This window comes from Zosterops lateralis (assembly GCF_965231275.1).
Source record: "Zosterops lateralis genome assembly, chromosome: 12".
Lineage (NCBI taxonomy): Eukaryota > Metazoa > Chordata > Aves > Passeriformes > Zosteropidae > Zosterops > Zosterops lateralis.
Genome location: NC_139772.1, coordinates 13,907,958 through 13,923,338, shown reverse-complemented (window position 1 = coordinate 13,923,338; position 15,381 = coordinate 13,907,958). Strand labels below are relative to the sequence as shown.

The following is a 15,381-nucleotide window of genomic DNA, read 5'->3' as shown; positions in this document are numbered from 1 at the left end:
TCTTCCCAGATTTTTTCCCAAGTCTCTGCTCAAGCTTTCCTGTGGGTCCTGCAGGGCAGAGTGGTCTCTGCTTCCTGGGAGGGGCAGGAGGTGATGGTGGGCTGCTGGCTGTGGGAAGGGGACCTTAATTCCCTTGTTCACAGCAAAAATATCTCTGGCTGCTCCTTCCTGGAGAAGAGAAGGCTCTGGGAAGACCTTACAGCAACTTCCCCAATATTTAAAGGAGTTCCAATAGAGCTGGAGAGGGACTTTGGACAAGGGCATAGAGTGACAGGACAAGGGGAAATGGCTTCACACTGACAGAGGGCAGGATTAGATTGGATACTAGGAAAAAATTTCTTCTCTGTGAGGACAGTGGGTCACAGGTTCCCCAGAGAAGCTGTGGTTGGTTGCCCCATCCCTGGAAGTTGTTTCACAAGACCAGGTTGTGCAGGGCCGGAACGTGTCCCTGACAGGTTGGAACGAGATGGTTTTTACGTTCCCGTCCAACCGAAACCATCCTGTGATTCCGTGAACGGCCAGGAGTGAGGTACAGCCCCGGGGGCTCGTCCGCCCCTCGGGGGGCCGGCAGGGCGTGCCGGGGGCCGGTCCCGGGGCGGTGCCGGGCGGGCCGGGGGCGGGCCGGGGCAGGGGCTGCCGGCGGCGGCGGGCGCGGAGCACTCGGCGGCGGCGGCGGAGCGGGGTCCGCACCATGGGCGGCGGCTGCTGGCGGCTGCTGGGCGTCGTGTGCCCGCTGCTCCTGCACCTCGGTGAGTGCATCTCCGGGGCCGCTGCGGGGCTGGGCTCTCCCCGCCGGGGCTGGGGGGATGGCGGGGGGGAGCCGGACCCCCGGCCGCGTCCCTCACCTCTGTAGCTGCGGGGAGCGGGATGCCCGGTTGCCCCACGGCTCGGCGATCCGTCCACCCTTGTCCCGTGTCTGAGATGCCGGGCAAGGAGGAACGCGGCTTCGCGGCGCTGTCCGGGGTGTCTCTGCTCGGGCGGGGACAGTTCCCAAGCTGTGGCTCTCCAGCCCTTTGTGCCCACCCCATGCACCTGCCGGCTTTCCCTGCTGCCCTCGTTCACCGGGGCCGGAGGCACCCTGATCCTTTCCCGGCAGGTCCTGCACCTCCCTGGCACCGGCGCGTCCCCTCCGCACTCCCGCTCCTTCGAGAGCCGAGGGAGGATGCGGAGCACGGCGGTACCCAGTGGCATCTCTGCTCTGGAGAGAGATGGGCAGCCTGGGGTTAACCTGCTCCGGCTGCACGGACGATGGAGAACAGGGACCACCAAACCTCTGGGGGATTTTAGGTTCAGAGGGTGGATGACTGACCCTTCCCCAGGAGCAGGGTGGCTGCGTCGGCACTCGCTGGGGAGCCAGGGATGCTCTGCAGCGCCCTGGGAAACTTCCTCCGTGCTTTTCCCTTGGGCTTTCTCCCTGACGGAGCCGAGGGCAGGTTTTTCCCCACGGTTTTGCAGTGGGGCAGCGGAGGTGATTTGTCCTCCTGCTTTCTCCTTTCGCTCGCTCTGCCCAGCCCCGTGCCGAGGGAGCTGAGCGGAGGGGAGGGTTTGTGCCGGACATTAGAGACTCCCAGGAGGTGAAACCTCAGTCTGCAGCAGGACCAGCCGGCTGAGGGGAGGCATCACCTGGCCCTGCTGGGCCCTTGGGCTGGTGGGAGGCACGTTTGTTGCCCGTCTGGGTCAAAAGGGGAGCAATGGATCCCACTTTCTCTACTGATACCTGTGATGTTTGTGACCCACGTGTCCGGCATCAGTCCGAGACTTTCCTCGGTGCTGTGCTCAGGGGGTTCCCATCACAAACACCTGAAGTGCCCTGTGATCGTGTCAGGCTCACCCTGGTGTTAGTGTCGACCGCAGTCACTTTGCTCAGGAGCCTGCTCCAGGGGTGCAGGCATGGGGTGCCAGCAGCAGGGCACACAGCTCCCCAGAGACATCTGGCTGCCTCAGCAGTCAGCAGGAAACTTTCAGCTGTTTCTGGGGTCACTTTTCCACAGGGGTCCCCTGCAGGGCTCCCCTCAATTAGAAACCTCCCTGGTGCTCATCCTTGTCACTTCTAAAACTCTTGTAACTCCTGTGAATTGGCACAGAGACCCCACATCTTATGACCTGCAGGACCTCTGGGGCAGAGCTGAGGACCATGCAGGTTTTCTCTGTGACCCAGTCACACACCAGCTCCTTTTGGGCTTCTCACAGGTTGTGGATGCACTCACAGCCCTCATGCACACACCCTGTCACCCATTGTCTGGCGCCAGGGTTGTGCCAGTGATGGAACAGAGCAGGGAATTGGGGCTTCTCAGAATGAAACAGCCAGATTTGCACTTGTCCCTTTTCCTTTTGTACTTTTTCTTCCCCTTCCTCTCCCTGTTTTCCCTTCCCCTTTGCTCTTTATCCTTTCCCCTTTCCTGTTCACCTCTCTCCTGCCCTCTTTCTCTTCCCCCTCCCTCTTCCCACCTTTCCTCTTCTTCTCCTTTTCCACTTTCCTTTTTCCTTTCCCCTTCCTCCTTCCCCTTTCTCTTCCTCTTTCCCACTTTCCCCTTCTCTTTCCCCCTTCCCCTTTCCTTTCCCCTTTCCCCCTCTTTCCCACTGCAGTCAGAGCAGGGACTCCAGCTTGCTGAGCCTTTGTGTTTTTTTATGTTGTAGCCACAAATTAATCTTTGCTGACAGGGGATAAAGGCCGAGACAGATGGCTCTGGGGAGAGCCCGGGAGGTGACGCGGCCGCAGGAGCCCCGCGGTGGCTGGCGGGGTGGTCACATCGCCCCGGGCCAGGAGCGAAGGGTCACTGCGAGCGCCCAGGGAGGGGACGCCGCGGTCCGGGGGGATGTGGAAACCCCTGGCCACGTCTCAGAGCCCGGTGTCACCCCCGCCCGGTGACCCCTCAGGCCACACTCCCCTGAGCCGGGCGGGCGGGGGCTCTGCGGGGGCTCAGCTCGGTCTCTCCCCTCTGTACCCCGCAGCCAGGAGCCAGGAGCCCGTCAGCATGGCGGGACAGTGCGACACCATCTACAAGGGCTTCGCCGACTGCCTCATCAGCCTGGGGGACAGCATGGCCCAGAGCGTCCGGCAGCAGCAGCAGCAGGAGGAGGGCGGCGAGGAGGAGCAGGAGCTGGACACCATCTGCAAGTGAGTGTCCCTGTGGGAGCCGCTGGACGGCGGGGTCACCTGCCGCCAGCATCGCCCCCGACTCCCGCCCTCCCCTCCAGGTCCTGGGATGATTTCCACACCTGCGCCAGCGCGGTGCTGTCGAGATGCCCCGTGGAAGCGGCCACCATCTGGGAGTCGCTGCGCCAGGAGTCCCGCAAGATCCAGTTCCAGGGGAACCTGCAGGAGCTGTGCAGCGCCCGGGGCCGCCTGGCCAGCGCCCAGGGCTCGCCGGCCGCCGAGACCAACCAGGCCACGCTGCGGGGCTCGGCCACCCCCCTGCACCCGGGTCTGCTGGCCCTGCTGGCCCTGCCGCTGCTGCTGCCCTGGCTCTAGCCCTGCCCGCCCGGGGCTGCCCGGGTGATGCCGGGTCGGTCCCCCGGCTGCTCCCGCCATGCCCGCCTCCCTCCCGGGCATCCCTCGCGGGGCACGGTCCTCTCCTGCAGCACTTCAGATGGATTTATATTTATATTAAAAGACACTTTTACATTTCTCCTGTCTCTCTGCCATGGGATGCCCCTTGAGCCCCTCCCAAGCCTCGCGTTTGCTCTGGGGACTGGAGAGGAGATGCTCCCTGCACCAGACCCCGAGGGTCAGCCGGGGGGTCTCTGCCTCCATTCCCCCAGGGCACTGCTCTGGCCATGCCAGGCAGTCCATGGGACCACCGACAGCCCCAGGAGGGGGCGATTCCCATTGCCCTGGTGCTCCCTGACCACTGCTTTTCAGGGCTGGGCATAGCAGATATTCCCTTTAGAGGTGGGTTAAATGTTTTATTCATTTTTAAAGCCACCTTAGGAAAACACAGGGCACAGATTTGTCTTTTTGGCAGCCAATAGCTTGTCCTCTGATGGGCAACCCCAGTGACATTTTCTGGCCTCGCTGTATTCATGGCCATGAAGAAAATTATGGTTTGCAGGGAAGAGAGGCTTTTTGGTTTTTTTTAACCAAGGTGATGGAGGTAAAAAAGCTAGGGAACTGGAGATCTCATCCAGGTTCACATGGAACATGCTGAAGTTAAAGCAGGATGATTTGTGGGCATTTAACTTGGCTAAACCTGTATCTATCAGTGGAAGATACTCTAATTCCCATCCCTGTCACTGTTATGCTAAAAACTTAGGATATTTTTCCCAGCTCCTAAAGCCCAGTGTGCAAACCAGCTCCCCCAGGCCCGGGCTGGCGAGATGTCCTCTCCACTCTCCTGGGCACAGCCATCACTCCCCACCCACTGCCTAAAGGGCCACTAGAATTGCAAATGGGCCACCCCACCTGTGGCACAGACTGTGGGCTCCTTGCTGGGGTGGCCCCCAGGCCCCAGCAGCAGCGGTGGGTAAATCTGGCTGGCATGTGGGAAACCATCCCACCTGGGAAAGGCAACAAAATCCTCTGGCCAACAACACAAGTGCCACTGCTCTGAGGATTGTTCCTCAGAGAGGCTCAGCAGAGAGCAGGAATCATGAGCTCCTATGTGCCATGGATAGTGAGTTGCTGCTGTTTTTGTGATTTCCTGACTTCAAGGCTGTCCCAAAAACATTCCAGCAGCTGGGCACATGGGTTTGGCCTGGGGAAGACTTTGCACACTGTCCTGTGGCTGAAAACCTTCAGTGTGAGCTCAGTAATCACTGTCCTCATTGAGCCAGGGAAAAATATTGCTTGTTTCATCATAAAACCTTTTCTTGTGAGGTCTGGTAACTTAAACATGTGATTGGTAAACTCTGGGATGTCACCCTGGCTGTCTCAGTCCTCTGATAGGCTCTGAGTCCAGGGAAAAACTAAAAGGATTGCTGGTTCATCCCATGGGGCTGAGTGCTTGCTGCTGATTCCTCATCCGTGTGGGAGGCACTGTGTTTATTTCCCGATATTTATCTCACTAACCAGCCTGGAGCTGGCCGGGGGGACACAAAACATCTGGGCTCCCGGCAGCCCTTGCTGGGGGAAGATGCTGATCCCGGGGCCGGAGCCCCACGGGACACGGGGCAAGACACCACCCCAGCTTTCCTCATCCAGCAGCCGCCCCTCCCCGTGCGTAACGCCAGCGCCGGGGAGATAATCCGCCGATTCTTTCCTTCCCGGTTCCTGACAATCCTGTGTTTAAGGGTGAATTAGTGCCGGATCCCGCAGGGTGGCTAAGAGGATAAACGCCAGCCGGGCGCCGGCCACGCACCGCGCAGCGCCCGCCGGCACCTCCCGGGGTGGGAGCGCTGGGACCGCAGCGGGGCACTGGGAGGTGGCCGGGGACATGGAGCGTCACCAGCCTGGTGCTGTGACAGCCTGCCACCACGGTGGTGACACTTGCAGACAACAAACTGTGCTGCTTCAATCCAGCCGGGATCAAAGCCTGGGAAGATCCACGCACACCCACCAAACACTCCGGGTGTTTCACCTGTGTGCAGAATGGTCCCATGTCCTGGAAAATGTCACCGTACATGTCACGGACCCTTGGGTATCTTACCACGTGTCCTGAGCACCAGCATTTGTCACCACACATGGCTCACACCTCTGGCTGTGCTTACACAGGTGTCCTGCAGCTGAAAGGCATCATGTCACCACACAGCCTGCAGGCACTGCTGGCTCTGAGAGGCCAGAGCTGGGATTTGGGGGTGCCAGAAAAGGGTGGACCTGTGAGTCACCACTGCTTGGTGACACCACAAGTGCAAGAATCCACGGCAAAGCACTGCCCAAACCCCAGTGCCACCTGTCACCCCCATCCTCCTTCAGGGAGGTGCCTGCAGGGCCGAGGGCAGCAGTGTGACAGCCAGGGTGGGCATGCTGAGCCCAGGAAAGCTCTCTGGAGCCCCAAAAATGGGACATTGAACTGGTGTCTGTCTTTCCATTGGCTCTAAGAGTTTGGGACAGTCCTGCAGCCGTGTCCTGCTGTGGGAAGGGACAACATCCTCGTTCCTGTCCCCAGAACAAACAGCTGGCTCCCTGCACACTGGCAGCAGATCTTAAAGCAACTGTCCAGGCTGAAAGGAGCGGATGGTGGGGAATGAGACTGGGGAACCCCAGCACCAGGAGCCTTTGGAGCACCCGTTGTGCTGTGAAAACCCCTCGTTCTTGTTATGAAACTCCGGTGACCTACTTTACACTCTCTGCTTTTGTTCCTAATTCCCAGATATGGCCGCTCTCCAGATTTTGCCCATCAAGGCAAATTAATTGGAGTAGATCCTAATTTGCTCTCTGCTATTCTTTGGGCAGAAGATTAAATGCTCTGCAGACATTATCTCCCTCTCTCTTCTCTAAGAGACAAACCTGAATTATTAAAAAAAGAAAAAAAAAAAAAGGATAAAGGCCAGCTGAGTCCAGCTGAGTTGATGTTTGAATTCACTTCTTGTAATCGCAGAAGGGGTCGGGGAGGCCCTCGTGTCCCCGGGCTGCTGGAACCAGATGGTGACACTATTCTCAGTGGCTGTGTGAGTGAGACAGCACACGTGGCACAGTGACATGAGGGCCGACCTCCCACCATGGTGCCCAACACCTCTGCCACATGATGGCTGAATCCTCCATCCCTTTACCCAGAGAAATTCCTCCTGATGAAGGTGCCAGCTGAGCAATGACTCCTCATCTGTGGGGACACACTTGGGTTTCTCTAACTGGATAGACTGCTGTGGAGGCCACTAGCAGAGGGGGGATGGCTTCTTGCCCTTCCATGGCCCCAGTGCTACTGTCCCAATCTGGCATCCCCAACCACGCACCAGTTTTGCCACCTCCAGCTTTGCTGGCACCCTGGGGGAGCAGGACCATTGGAAGATAAGCACAGCCAGGAGGACACTGTGTCACAGGGCTGGCCACTGTCCGAGTTCGCATGGGGATTTCTGCTGAGCCAAATGTCCAACATTCCATAAGGAAACACCAAAAGACAACCTCAATCCCCATGGATTGGAGCAGTGGGAACAGCTGAGCTGGAGTCACCTCTGCTGTGCAGGCTGTGTTCAGCCCCCTGCCTGGCACCCCATCTGGGGTCAGCTTTGGGGCTGTTTTATTCTCTAGAGAGGCATATGGAAAGTTGGATTTCTTTTTTAAGCAGCTTTAATTGAACATCCTCCTGTTACGACCTCTGCTCAGCCTTGCTGGGACAACCTTGAGCTCTGGCCTGGCCTGGCCGCTGAGGCTTGGGCTTGCTGCCACTCAGGGCAGGGATGCAGCTCGGAGGAAATCCAGGTTTCCCACTTCACCACATCCATTTGATGGCAGATGGGGGGCCCTGTTCTCCTGGCTTCCTATTGCCTGGCACAGCAGAAGCCCTGGGATTGCCAAATTGCCCCATGGTCGGGATGTGCAGCAGTGTCCCAGGCAGCTTTGTAGTGCTGGGGGATGTTGGAGGTTCTTCCAGCCATTCTCATCATTCCACAGGAGATTACAGCTTGTTGCACCTTAGTGAAACTCTGCAGTCAGCTGGCAGCACCACAGGCAGGTGTGGGATGCAAAGGGAGCTCTGAAGTTCCCACTCCAAGCAGGGTTCATGCTGGTGCTGGAGCCAGCTCTGCAGCATCTCTGAATCTCCAGGGAGAGAGGATCCTCCACCTGTGGGTACCCAGCACTGCCCCACTGGTCCCAGCCTGCCCTTAGCAGCTTCCACAGGAGAAGCCTTGAAGAAGCCATTTATTGGAGATACAAAACTCTAAGGGAACCCATCCTTGCAGAGGGGTGAGGGCTCTCAGGAGGGAGCAGCCAGGCTGCAGGACCAGGGGAGTGGTGGCTGCCCCATCCCTGGAAGTGTTCAAGGATGGGGGTCTGAGCAACCTTGTCTGGTGGAAGGTGTCCCTGCCCATGGTAGGAGGTTTGGAACTGGATGACTTTTAAAGGTCCTTTCCAACACAAACCATTCCAGGATTCTGTGATTCTTCACAGACATTCCTTCCTCAAGGGCTGAATCCTTCCCATGAGGCTGGAGGCAGGCTGTAGATCAGAGCTGGCAGGGGAATTCTGAAAGGGTCAGCATGGGAGAGCAGGGGGAGGCTCCTCTCCAGGGAAAGCAGCATCTTGGAAGGGAGGAGGAAAAAAAGAAATGACAAGGAGACAAGAGCTCATTTGGCAGGAAAACCTGCTGTTAGACCCTGCCCAAGCACAGCACTGCTTTGTCAGTGTGTTAGAAACCTGTTACCAGTCCCCTCTTGGAGGAGGGAGAAAAAAACCAATGTTTTTTTTGGTTGTAACAGGGCTGGTGGAAGCCCAGGGACCCAGAGCCTGTTAGGATGAGGGGCTGCAGAGCCTCTCAGTGCTCAAAGCTTCACAGCTGGTGGTCCCAGCTGCAAGGTGCTTATCCTGGTCAGAAAACTTCCTGCTGTAGCTGCAGGAAAGGCCCTAGATGGAATAACAGACATCAGGAACCAACAGGCAATGACCCCAAAGTCAAACGGGGTGCCCAACCTGGCAGGTAGTGGGTCACATGGATGAGCAGACAGTTCCCTGCCTCATCCCTGGGTGTTTTGCCAGGCGGATGTTTGCTTTGTGCAGATGTCTGGTGTGAAGTTCTCTTGGCTCCAGTGGGTCTCAGAGCACCACCACAGCATAAATAATACAAGAGCTGCTCTGATTGAGGTTCTCAGAAGTCCACGGTTCCGGCCCAAGGGTTCGATGCCTGTTGGCTCTTTGGCATTTTTCAGTGGTGATGGACCTGGAACTGCCTCATTCAGTGTTCCCATGAGGCTGGTCAGGAAACAGAGCTGTGAGGAAGTGACTAATGGAAGATGTGTCCTCTGAGGGAAATGCATCCTTGCAGAGCACTTATCCCTGTGTGAGCATCTGTGACCAAGGTGAGGCAGCCCACTGCTCTACACCCGTCAGCCAGGATGACAGAGAGGAACCTCCTGGTGGAACCAAGCTGAGATGACCTTGAGAAACAGCCTAAAATAACAGGATCAACTTAAACAGGGACACGTACAAGGTTTCACATGTCAGACACAGGTTAAGCCACCTCTCAGGGACAGTGTGGGGGATGTGTGGCTGTGGAAACATCTCCAGAAAGAAAGCAGGGGGATTAGAGGACAGAAAACCTACCAGCAGCACCATTGCTGTGTGGGACAACAAGAGCTGGGGACTTTTCCTTGCAGAGAACTGCACAACTCACCAGTTCAGTCAATTCCAGCACAGGCAGCCCCTTCCCAACCCTCACATGTTCCGTGCTTTGTCGTGAATGACACAAAGAAACTGATGACAATAATGTGCATCAGCAGGTACAACTTTTACTACATTATGACTTACTAATCATTTTAAAACAGCCAAAGATCCCAGGAGCATTAAATAAAGCCCGGCTATTTTTAAAAGCTTGGTAGGAGTGTGAAAATAACCCCGCTCCACCTGAACCGCCTCGGGAATGACGTGACAGCCAGGCTGGAAAACAAGCCCGACAGCGTTTGTCGTGTTTGTATGTCCCCAAGGGAAAGGAGTGCCGTCAGCATCCCTGCAGGTGTCATCCCTTGTCTCCCTGCTTTCAGGTCATCCAGGGCCGGGCCGTGGAGTGTTTTGCTTGAGGATGAGGAAAGGATATGAGGAAGAAAGTCCACAGGCAGTTACCAAGCAAACTTTGCGGGTTTTGTGGCACTTAGCTGGGGCAAAGAAAGGAGAAAGGAATGTGCCTCGTTATTCTGCTGTGCACAAGAGCTATTCCACAGGGACCGGGTTTTCCCTGCCAAGGAAAAGGACCAATGCTTCCGGGCAATTCTCTTGCAAAGGGAATGTTTTTCCAGAGTCTCGCAGCCCAGCAGGGAGCCCTCGGAGCTGCTCCATGAGCTGCGGGCTCCAAGGCTCTGCTGGGGAGCTGTCAGAGCTGGATTTGGCTCCAAAGAGGAGGCACTGTGGCCGCTCTTTGAGGCAGGAGCACGGGGAGTGGGAGCATCGCCCCTGCCAGGGGTCACCAGCTCAGCCCACGGGGCTGAAGAGGGTACCAGTGTCATAAAATGCGGAATACATCGACATTATCATAGGGCAGAATGTTCTTTGATGTAAGACCTTTGTATTCTTTCAAGCCTAATCAGCAAAAAAGGAGACCTAATCGGTGGAACAGGCAGCAGCCGGCTCGTTCATTCAAGGGTATCCTGGAACTAATAAGATTTAGGGTTGTAATAAACGAAGACGTTGATGTTTGCCTATGTAAACACTTAACTTGGCAAAATACTCCATGTCTGCGTATCCTAGAGCTGAGCTGTCCTCATTGTAACACTAAAAATCACGCTACGGGTCAAAAAGGCCCTGCCCAGGTGAAGACCCTTCCCCTGAGCACGAGTAGAAGTCACCTGGAGTTACGTGATTTCTGTGGAAATTTCTAACCAATCTTAATAGTGGGGCTGTGCTCGGGAAATTCCTCACCCTGAACTGCTCAGAGTAAACAATGGCAGGGCAGGTCCGGTGGGGTGTGCTGGATTTGTGGGATCACACCGAGCACCCCGGCTGGGGCAGCTCTGGAATAAACAATCCCTGTTCCTCTGGAGCGTGTCCCTGCCGGCTCGGGGCACAGCAGGGCACAAACCCGAGTTTGTGGGGAACAGCAGCAGGGCCAGAGCGTGAGGGGGGCCCCGGGTCCACGGGGGTGAGGAGCTCCAGGGGCCCGCAGGGCTGAGGGGGCCCGGGGCTGAGGGGTCCAGAATGGGGCTGAGGGGTCCCAGAGCCCTGAGGGGCCCCAGGCGGGGCTCCGGGGTCCCAGGGGATGCTGTGGGGCCCCAGGGGAGGCTGTGAAGCCCCGGAGCCCCTCACACTCCCACAGCCGTGGGCGGGTCCGGGCTCGGGGCGGGTCCCGGGCGGGCGCTCCCGGCAGCCCCGGCAGGGGGCGGTAAAGCGCCCCCGCCCTCCCCGCGCCTCGGCCCCGCCCCTCGCCCCCTCCGCCAATCGCCGCGCGAGTTGTCCCCGCCCCTCGGGCGTCCCCGGCGCGCGGTGATGACGTCAGGAGGCGGTGCCGCGCCGCGGCCGGAGCGGGCCGAGGTGAGTCCGGGATCGGCGTCTCCGGGACCGCCCGGCCCGGCACCGGCTCCGGCTCCCGCTCCCGCTCCCCTATGTTTCCCTCCCCCCCTCCCTCCGGGGTCGGCGGTGGTGCGGCTCGGGAGGCGCGGGCGCGGCGGGCCTCGGCGCCTCAGCCCTGCCGCTGCCCGGGGCGCTGGGCCGCGGGGACGGGCGGGCCGGGGAGGGAGCCCTTCAGCCCCGGAGTGTCCCTTCAGTGGGGCGGGCCCGGTGCTTCCCAGGCCTGGAGCCCAACCTACTGCGGGACGAGCTCCCGGCACCGGCCCGGCCCTGGGTCCCCTTTCCAGTATAGCGACAAACGGCCTGGGTTGGGATGAGTTCTGAAAACAAACACCTGTGGGAATCCCGGTTGGTTTGGCTGATTCTGGCCAGCCCCTGGCTCCGACACCGGTGCCTGTGGTGCAGCAGCAGCCCCAGCCCCGGTTTCCCCTCTGAAATCCACCGGAAGCTGGCAGTGGGACTGCCAGGTTGTGTCAGGTTTATGTCAAGCAATGAGAGGCACATTCGAGATATGTTAGTGAGGCGGCAGGCGAGGGGCTGAATCTCCAAGGGGAGAAGCATAAATCCCATGTTCCTTCCCATCACTTCCAGCTGTATCTCAGATAGTTTGGCATGCAAATAGTTTGCCACCTGCCGAATATGTGATTTCCCACTCGGAGACTTGTAATGCTTGTAATTTATCTTGATTCCTTTCCCCCCATTCTTGGTGATTACTACACAGGAGCGTGTCCTGCACTAATGTGGAGTTAAGCATTTTGTTGCTGACTCTGGTGTGCAGCTCTGGGGTTCTGTAGCCTTCACTGGAACACATTTAAGTGTACAAGGAGTAGCCACTGACATGCTGGAGTTACTGCCAGATCTCAGTTAATGCCATTAGTGGATTCATAGATGATATTTTCAAGTGTTTGATCATTCTGTTTGTTTCTGTTTATGGGAGTGATGTTTTACACAAGTCCTTCTCTACATGTTAAATTACTCTGTGATAATCTTGTTTATGGATGCTCTCATTCCATTTCTCTGTTAACTTAATGTGCTTTAGGGTTCAGTAATGCTGGGAAAACTCTATGGGAGGCATTGGTCAGGACTAGCCAGAGCTCTTAATTTTTTATCACAGTGCTTAAATCTGAACAAAGCAGTGCTTGGTGAAGGTCAGCTAACCTTTCTGTGAAGTTGTTTTTTATTTCTACTGCCTGCACCCTGCTACAGGCATGTCTGTGCATGACTGGGTTGTTTGACTTCAGGGTGCTGCCAGGAGGGAAATTCTCCCTTGAGAAGTTACTTTGATGATGTTCTATTATAAAACTAAATCTTAACTTAAGCCTGGTTTTCTTTCCAGGTTGGATGAAGAGTCTGAACTTCTTCCAGGTGTCCCTTTAAAACGTTTCTTATTTCTCCACTTGCTTCTCCTGATGGAAGATTGGCTGGGGTTCCTTTTCTGCTGTTCATGCTGAGCAGTCGTTTGGAGAGGTGGTGTGTGAGTGGAGATACACCTGGTGATGGTAAGACCTAAAATCACATTTTCAAGGCTGATGGTTTTCTGCAGCCTCTTGTAAAGGCTCAGACACGTCTTGATGGGCTCAGAGTCAAAAAGGGCAAATGTGAAACTGTCCAGTGACTGCCAGAGCCACAGGTGGCTTCCCCATCCCCTCACCAGTCATATTGTTTTAATCAGCACATCAAGACTTGCCCAAGTGCAGCTGGTTTGGTTTTGTTGGGATACAGTGTAATGAGCAAGAGCTCCTAGTCTGGAATAGCTGGTTGGAATTCCACTTCTTACAGGCAGCTCTGTATGGAAAGCCAGAAGTGCCACTTGGTACCTAAAGGTGTAAAATGAAGCAAAATTGAGATTATTGAAAGATGTGAAAGCCCATCTTGATTTCTCAGGGTTTGCAGGATGAGGGACTTGCTGACTGAAAGCTGCTCTGGGGAAGTGAACATCTCCCTTTTAGCAGGGGCTAAAATGCAATGGTAAAATGCACCTTAAAACCAGTGTGCCTCTGGCTCCATATTCACTGCCTCTTCTGCTATTCTATGGATCCCCAGCAGCAAAGTGGCGACAGGTTTAAGACAGTGCACAAATTCAATATAAAGAAGATCTTGGGAATATGACTTAAGTGAACAAGTTGCTGAGAAGCTTTAAGGATCTTTTAGTGAGAAAACTCAGAACTATAAGGTTTGGATTGGCTGCTGACTGAGGAAGTTGAGCAGATCTATCAAAACTAAAGAAAAAGCTTGAGTTTTTCCTTTATTTGATTTTCATTAAGCAGTGGTGTCTGAACAAAAAGACCTCCAGAAGTCTTATGCAGCCTCAGCTTCTCTGTGATTGATTCAGTGCTCAGCAGGGAGCAGAAAACAAAGTATCCTTTTTAAAGAGAGATACTGTGTGATTTCCATGGACACATCTGTTCTGACCATGACTGGGTATTTGTAGGCATTGCCTTCACTCACTTGTAATGAAAGCAGCAGAGCACTGTCCATGTTCTGTAGTAGAGAGAAGTGAAAATCCCATATTCTCAGTTTGTGATGGCATGACCCTATTGTTTTGATTTTCCCCTCCATTTGAATCTTTACTACCTCGATTCCTCTTTCTCTCTTCTCATTCTTTTTCTAAGATCCAAATGTGGGAATTGCCGCGGATGTGGTTGCCGCTGATGCTCCCTTGGGAACATGCCTTGATAGGGAATTAACACCAGTCAGTGATGGGCTGTGGGACCAGCAAAGTGCTTCCCGAGCCCCCCAAAGATGTGCAGCTAGACCTGGTTAAAAAAGTCGAGCCTTACACGGGCCACAGCGACATATACAAGCACTTCATCAAAGATGACTGCGGGGCTGTCATCAAAGCCGGCTCTCCCTCCCCTCCCCATCACACCAACCCCTACCCCGGGGGCGCCCCGCCCGCCCACCAGCCCGAGCCCCGCAAGAACAAAGTGGCCAAATACCGTGCCAAGTTCGACCCGCGCGTCACGGCCAAGTACGACATCAAGGCGCTCATCGGGAGGGGCAGCTTCAGCCGCGTGGTGCGGGTGGAGCACAAGGCCACCAAGCAGCCCTACGCCATCAAGATGATCGAGACCAAGTACCGCGAGGGGCGGGAGGTGTGCGAGTCGGAGCTGAGCGTCCTGCGGCGCGTCCGCCACACCAACATCATCCAGCTGATTGAGGTGTTCGAGACGCAGGACCGCGTGTACATGGTGATGGAGCTGGCCACCGGCGGGGAGCTCTTCGACCGCATCATCGCCAAGGGCTCCTTCACCGAGAGGGACGCCACGCGTGTGCTGCAGATGGTGCTGGACGGGGTGAGGTACCTGCACACTCTGGGGATCACCCACCGCGACCTGAAGCCCGAGAACCTGCTGTACTACCACCCGGGGACAGACTCCAAGATCATGATCACGGACTTCGGGCTGGCGAGCGCGCGGAAAAAGGGAGACGACTGCCTGATGAAAACCACGTGCGGGACCCCGGAGTACATCGCCCCCGAGATCCTGGTCAGGAAGCCCTACACCAACTCCGTGGACATGTGGGCGCTGGGGGTGATCTCCTACATCCTCCTCAGCGGCACGATGCCCTTCGAGGACGACAACCGCACCCGCCTGTACCGGCAGATCCTGAAGGGAAAGTACAGTTACTCAGGCGAGGTGAGTGTGCGGAGGAGAAGTCAAGCAAGGAGCTCTCCCTGGGTGTGTCTGTGATTGCCAAAAGCTGGCTGTCGTGTGGGTGGCAACATCACCAGGGGTAAAAAAAATCTGTGATTCTGGCTTTTAAAATCCTTTCCCATTTTCTGTCTGCTCCCAGTGCAGCATACTGAGTGCCTTTAAAAAAATGTGTGCACAGAAAGAGAGAACTTGCTGTAGGACAGAACTGGGATGCTTGTGGGTTTCTAGCTAGGGGGATCTTGGCTGTGGTAGGCTGCTGTTAGAGGCTTTGCAGTTGAAACTTGTGCCAGGGTGTTTGGAATGTGGCACATGTATCACTAGTCTGATTCCTGACAAATCCAAGTCTAGTGTGGAAAATAACTTACCTGAAATACAGAGTTATGGCAGGCAAGGGGCACTTGCTTCTTCCATCTGAAGATGGGATTATTTCAGAAATTGATCTGCATTGCTTCCTGAGCTTGGTATGTGAGAAAATGGAGGATTGAAGGATAGTTTTCATAGTTAAGTATGGAGAGAAGAGTCTTCGGGGATAATTTTTAGCATTCTGTAAATGATAGTGGGGCCTGAAAGAGCTTCTTGCTCTTGAGAAGAAACAGTTTGAAGTTAAACATTTCCAAATAACATCTTCACACTTCTGAT

General features: G+C 55.8%; 2 protein-coding genes across 2 annotated transcripts in view; both read left to right on the top strand.

Annotated features, from left to right (window-relative positions):
- Window positions 1-691: 691 nt before the first annotated feature.
- NRN1L (neuritin 1 like) lies at window positions 692-3,472 on the top strand (the record flags this gene model as incomplete). Its single annotated transcript, XM_083869873.1, has 3 exons — window positions 692-749; window positions 2,953-3,118; window positions 3,199-3,472. 3 exons carry the CDS (start codon window positions 692-694, stop codon window positions 3,470-3,472), a joined length of 498 nt encoding a protein of 165 aa, XP_083725999.1.
- A 7,539-nt stretch (window positions 3,473-11,011) lies between these two features.
- Window positions 11,012-15,381, top strand: part of PSKH1 (protein serine kinase H1) — a 30,333-nt gene continuing 25,963 nt past the window's right edge. The window contains exons 1-3 of the mRNA XM_083870285.1: window positions 11,012-11,050; window positions 12,423-12,585; window positions 13,699-14,724. Of these exons, the coding sequence (XP_083726411.1) occupies window positions 13,786-14,724 (939 nt within the window). The 5' untranslated portion in view covers window positions 11,012-11,050; window positions 12,423-12,585; window positions 13,699-13,785. The remainder of the gene's footprint in view (window positions 11,051-12,422; window positions 12,586-13,698; window positions 14,725-15,381) is intronic.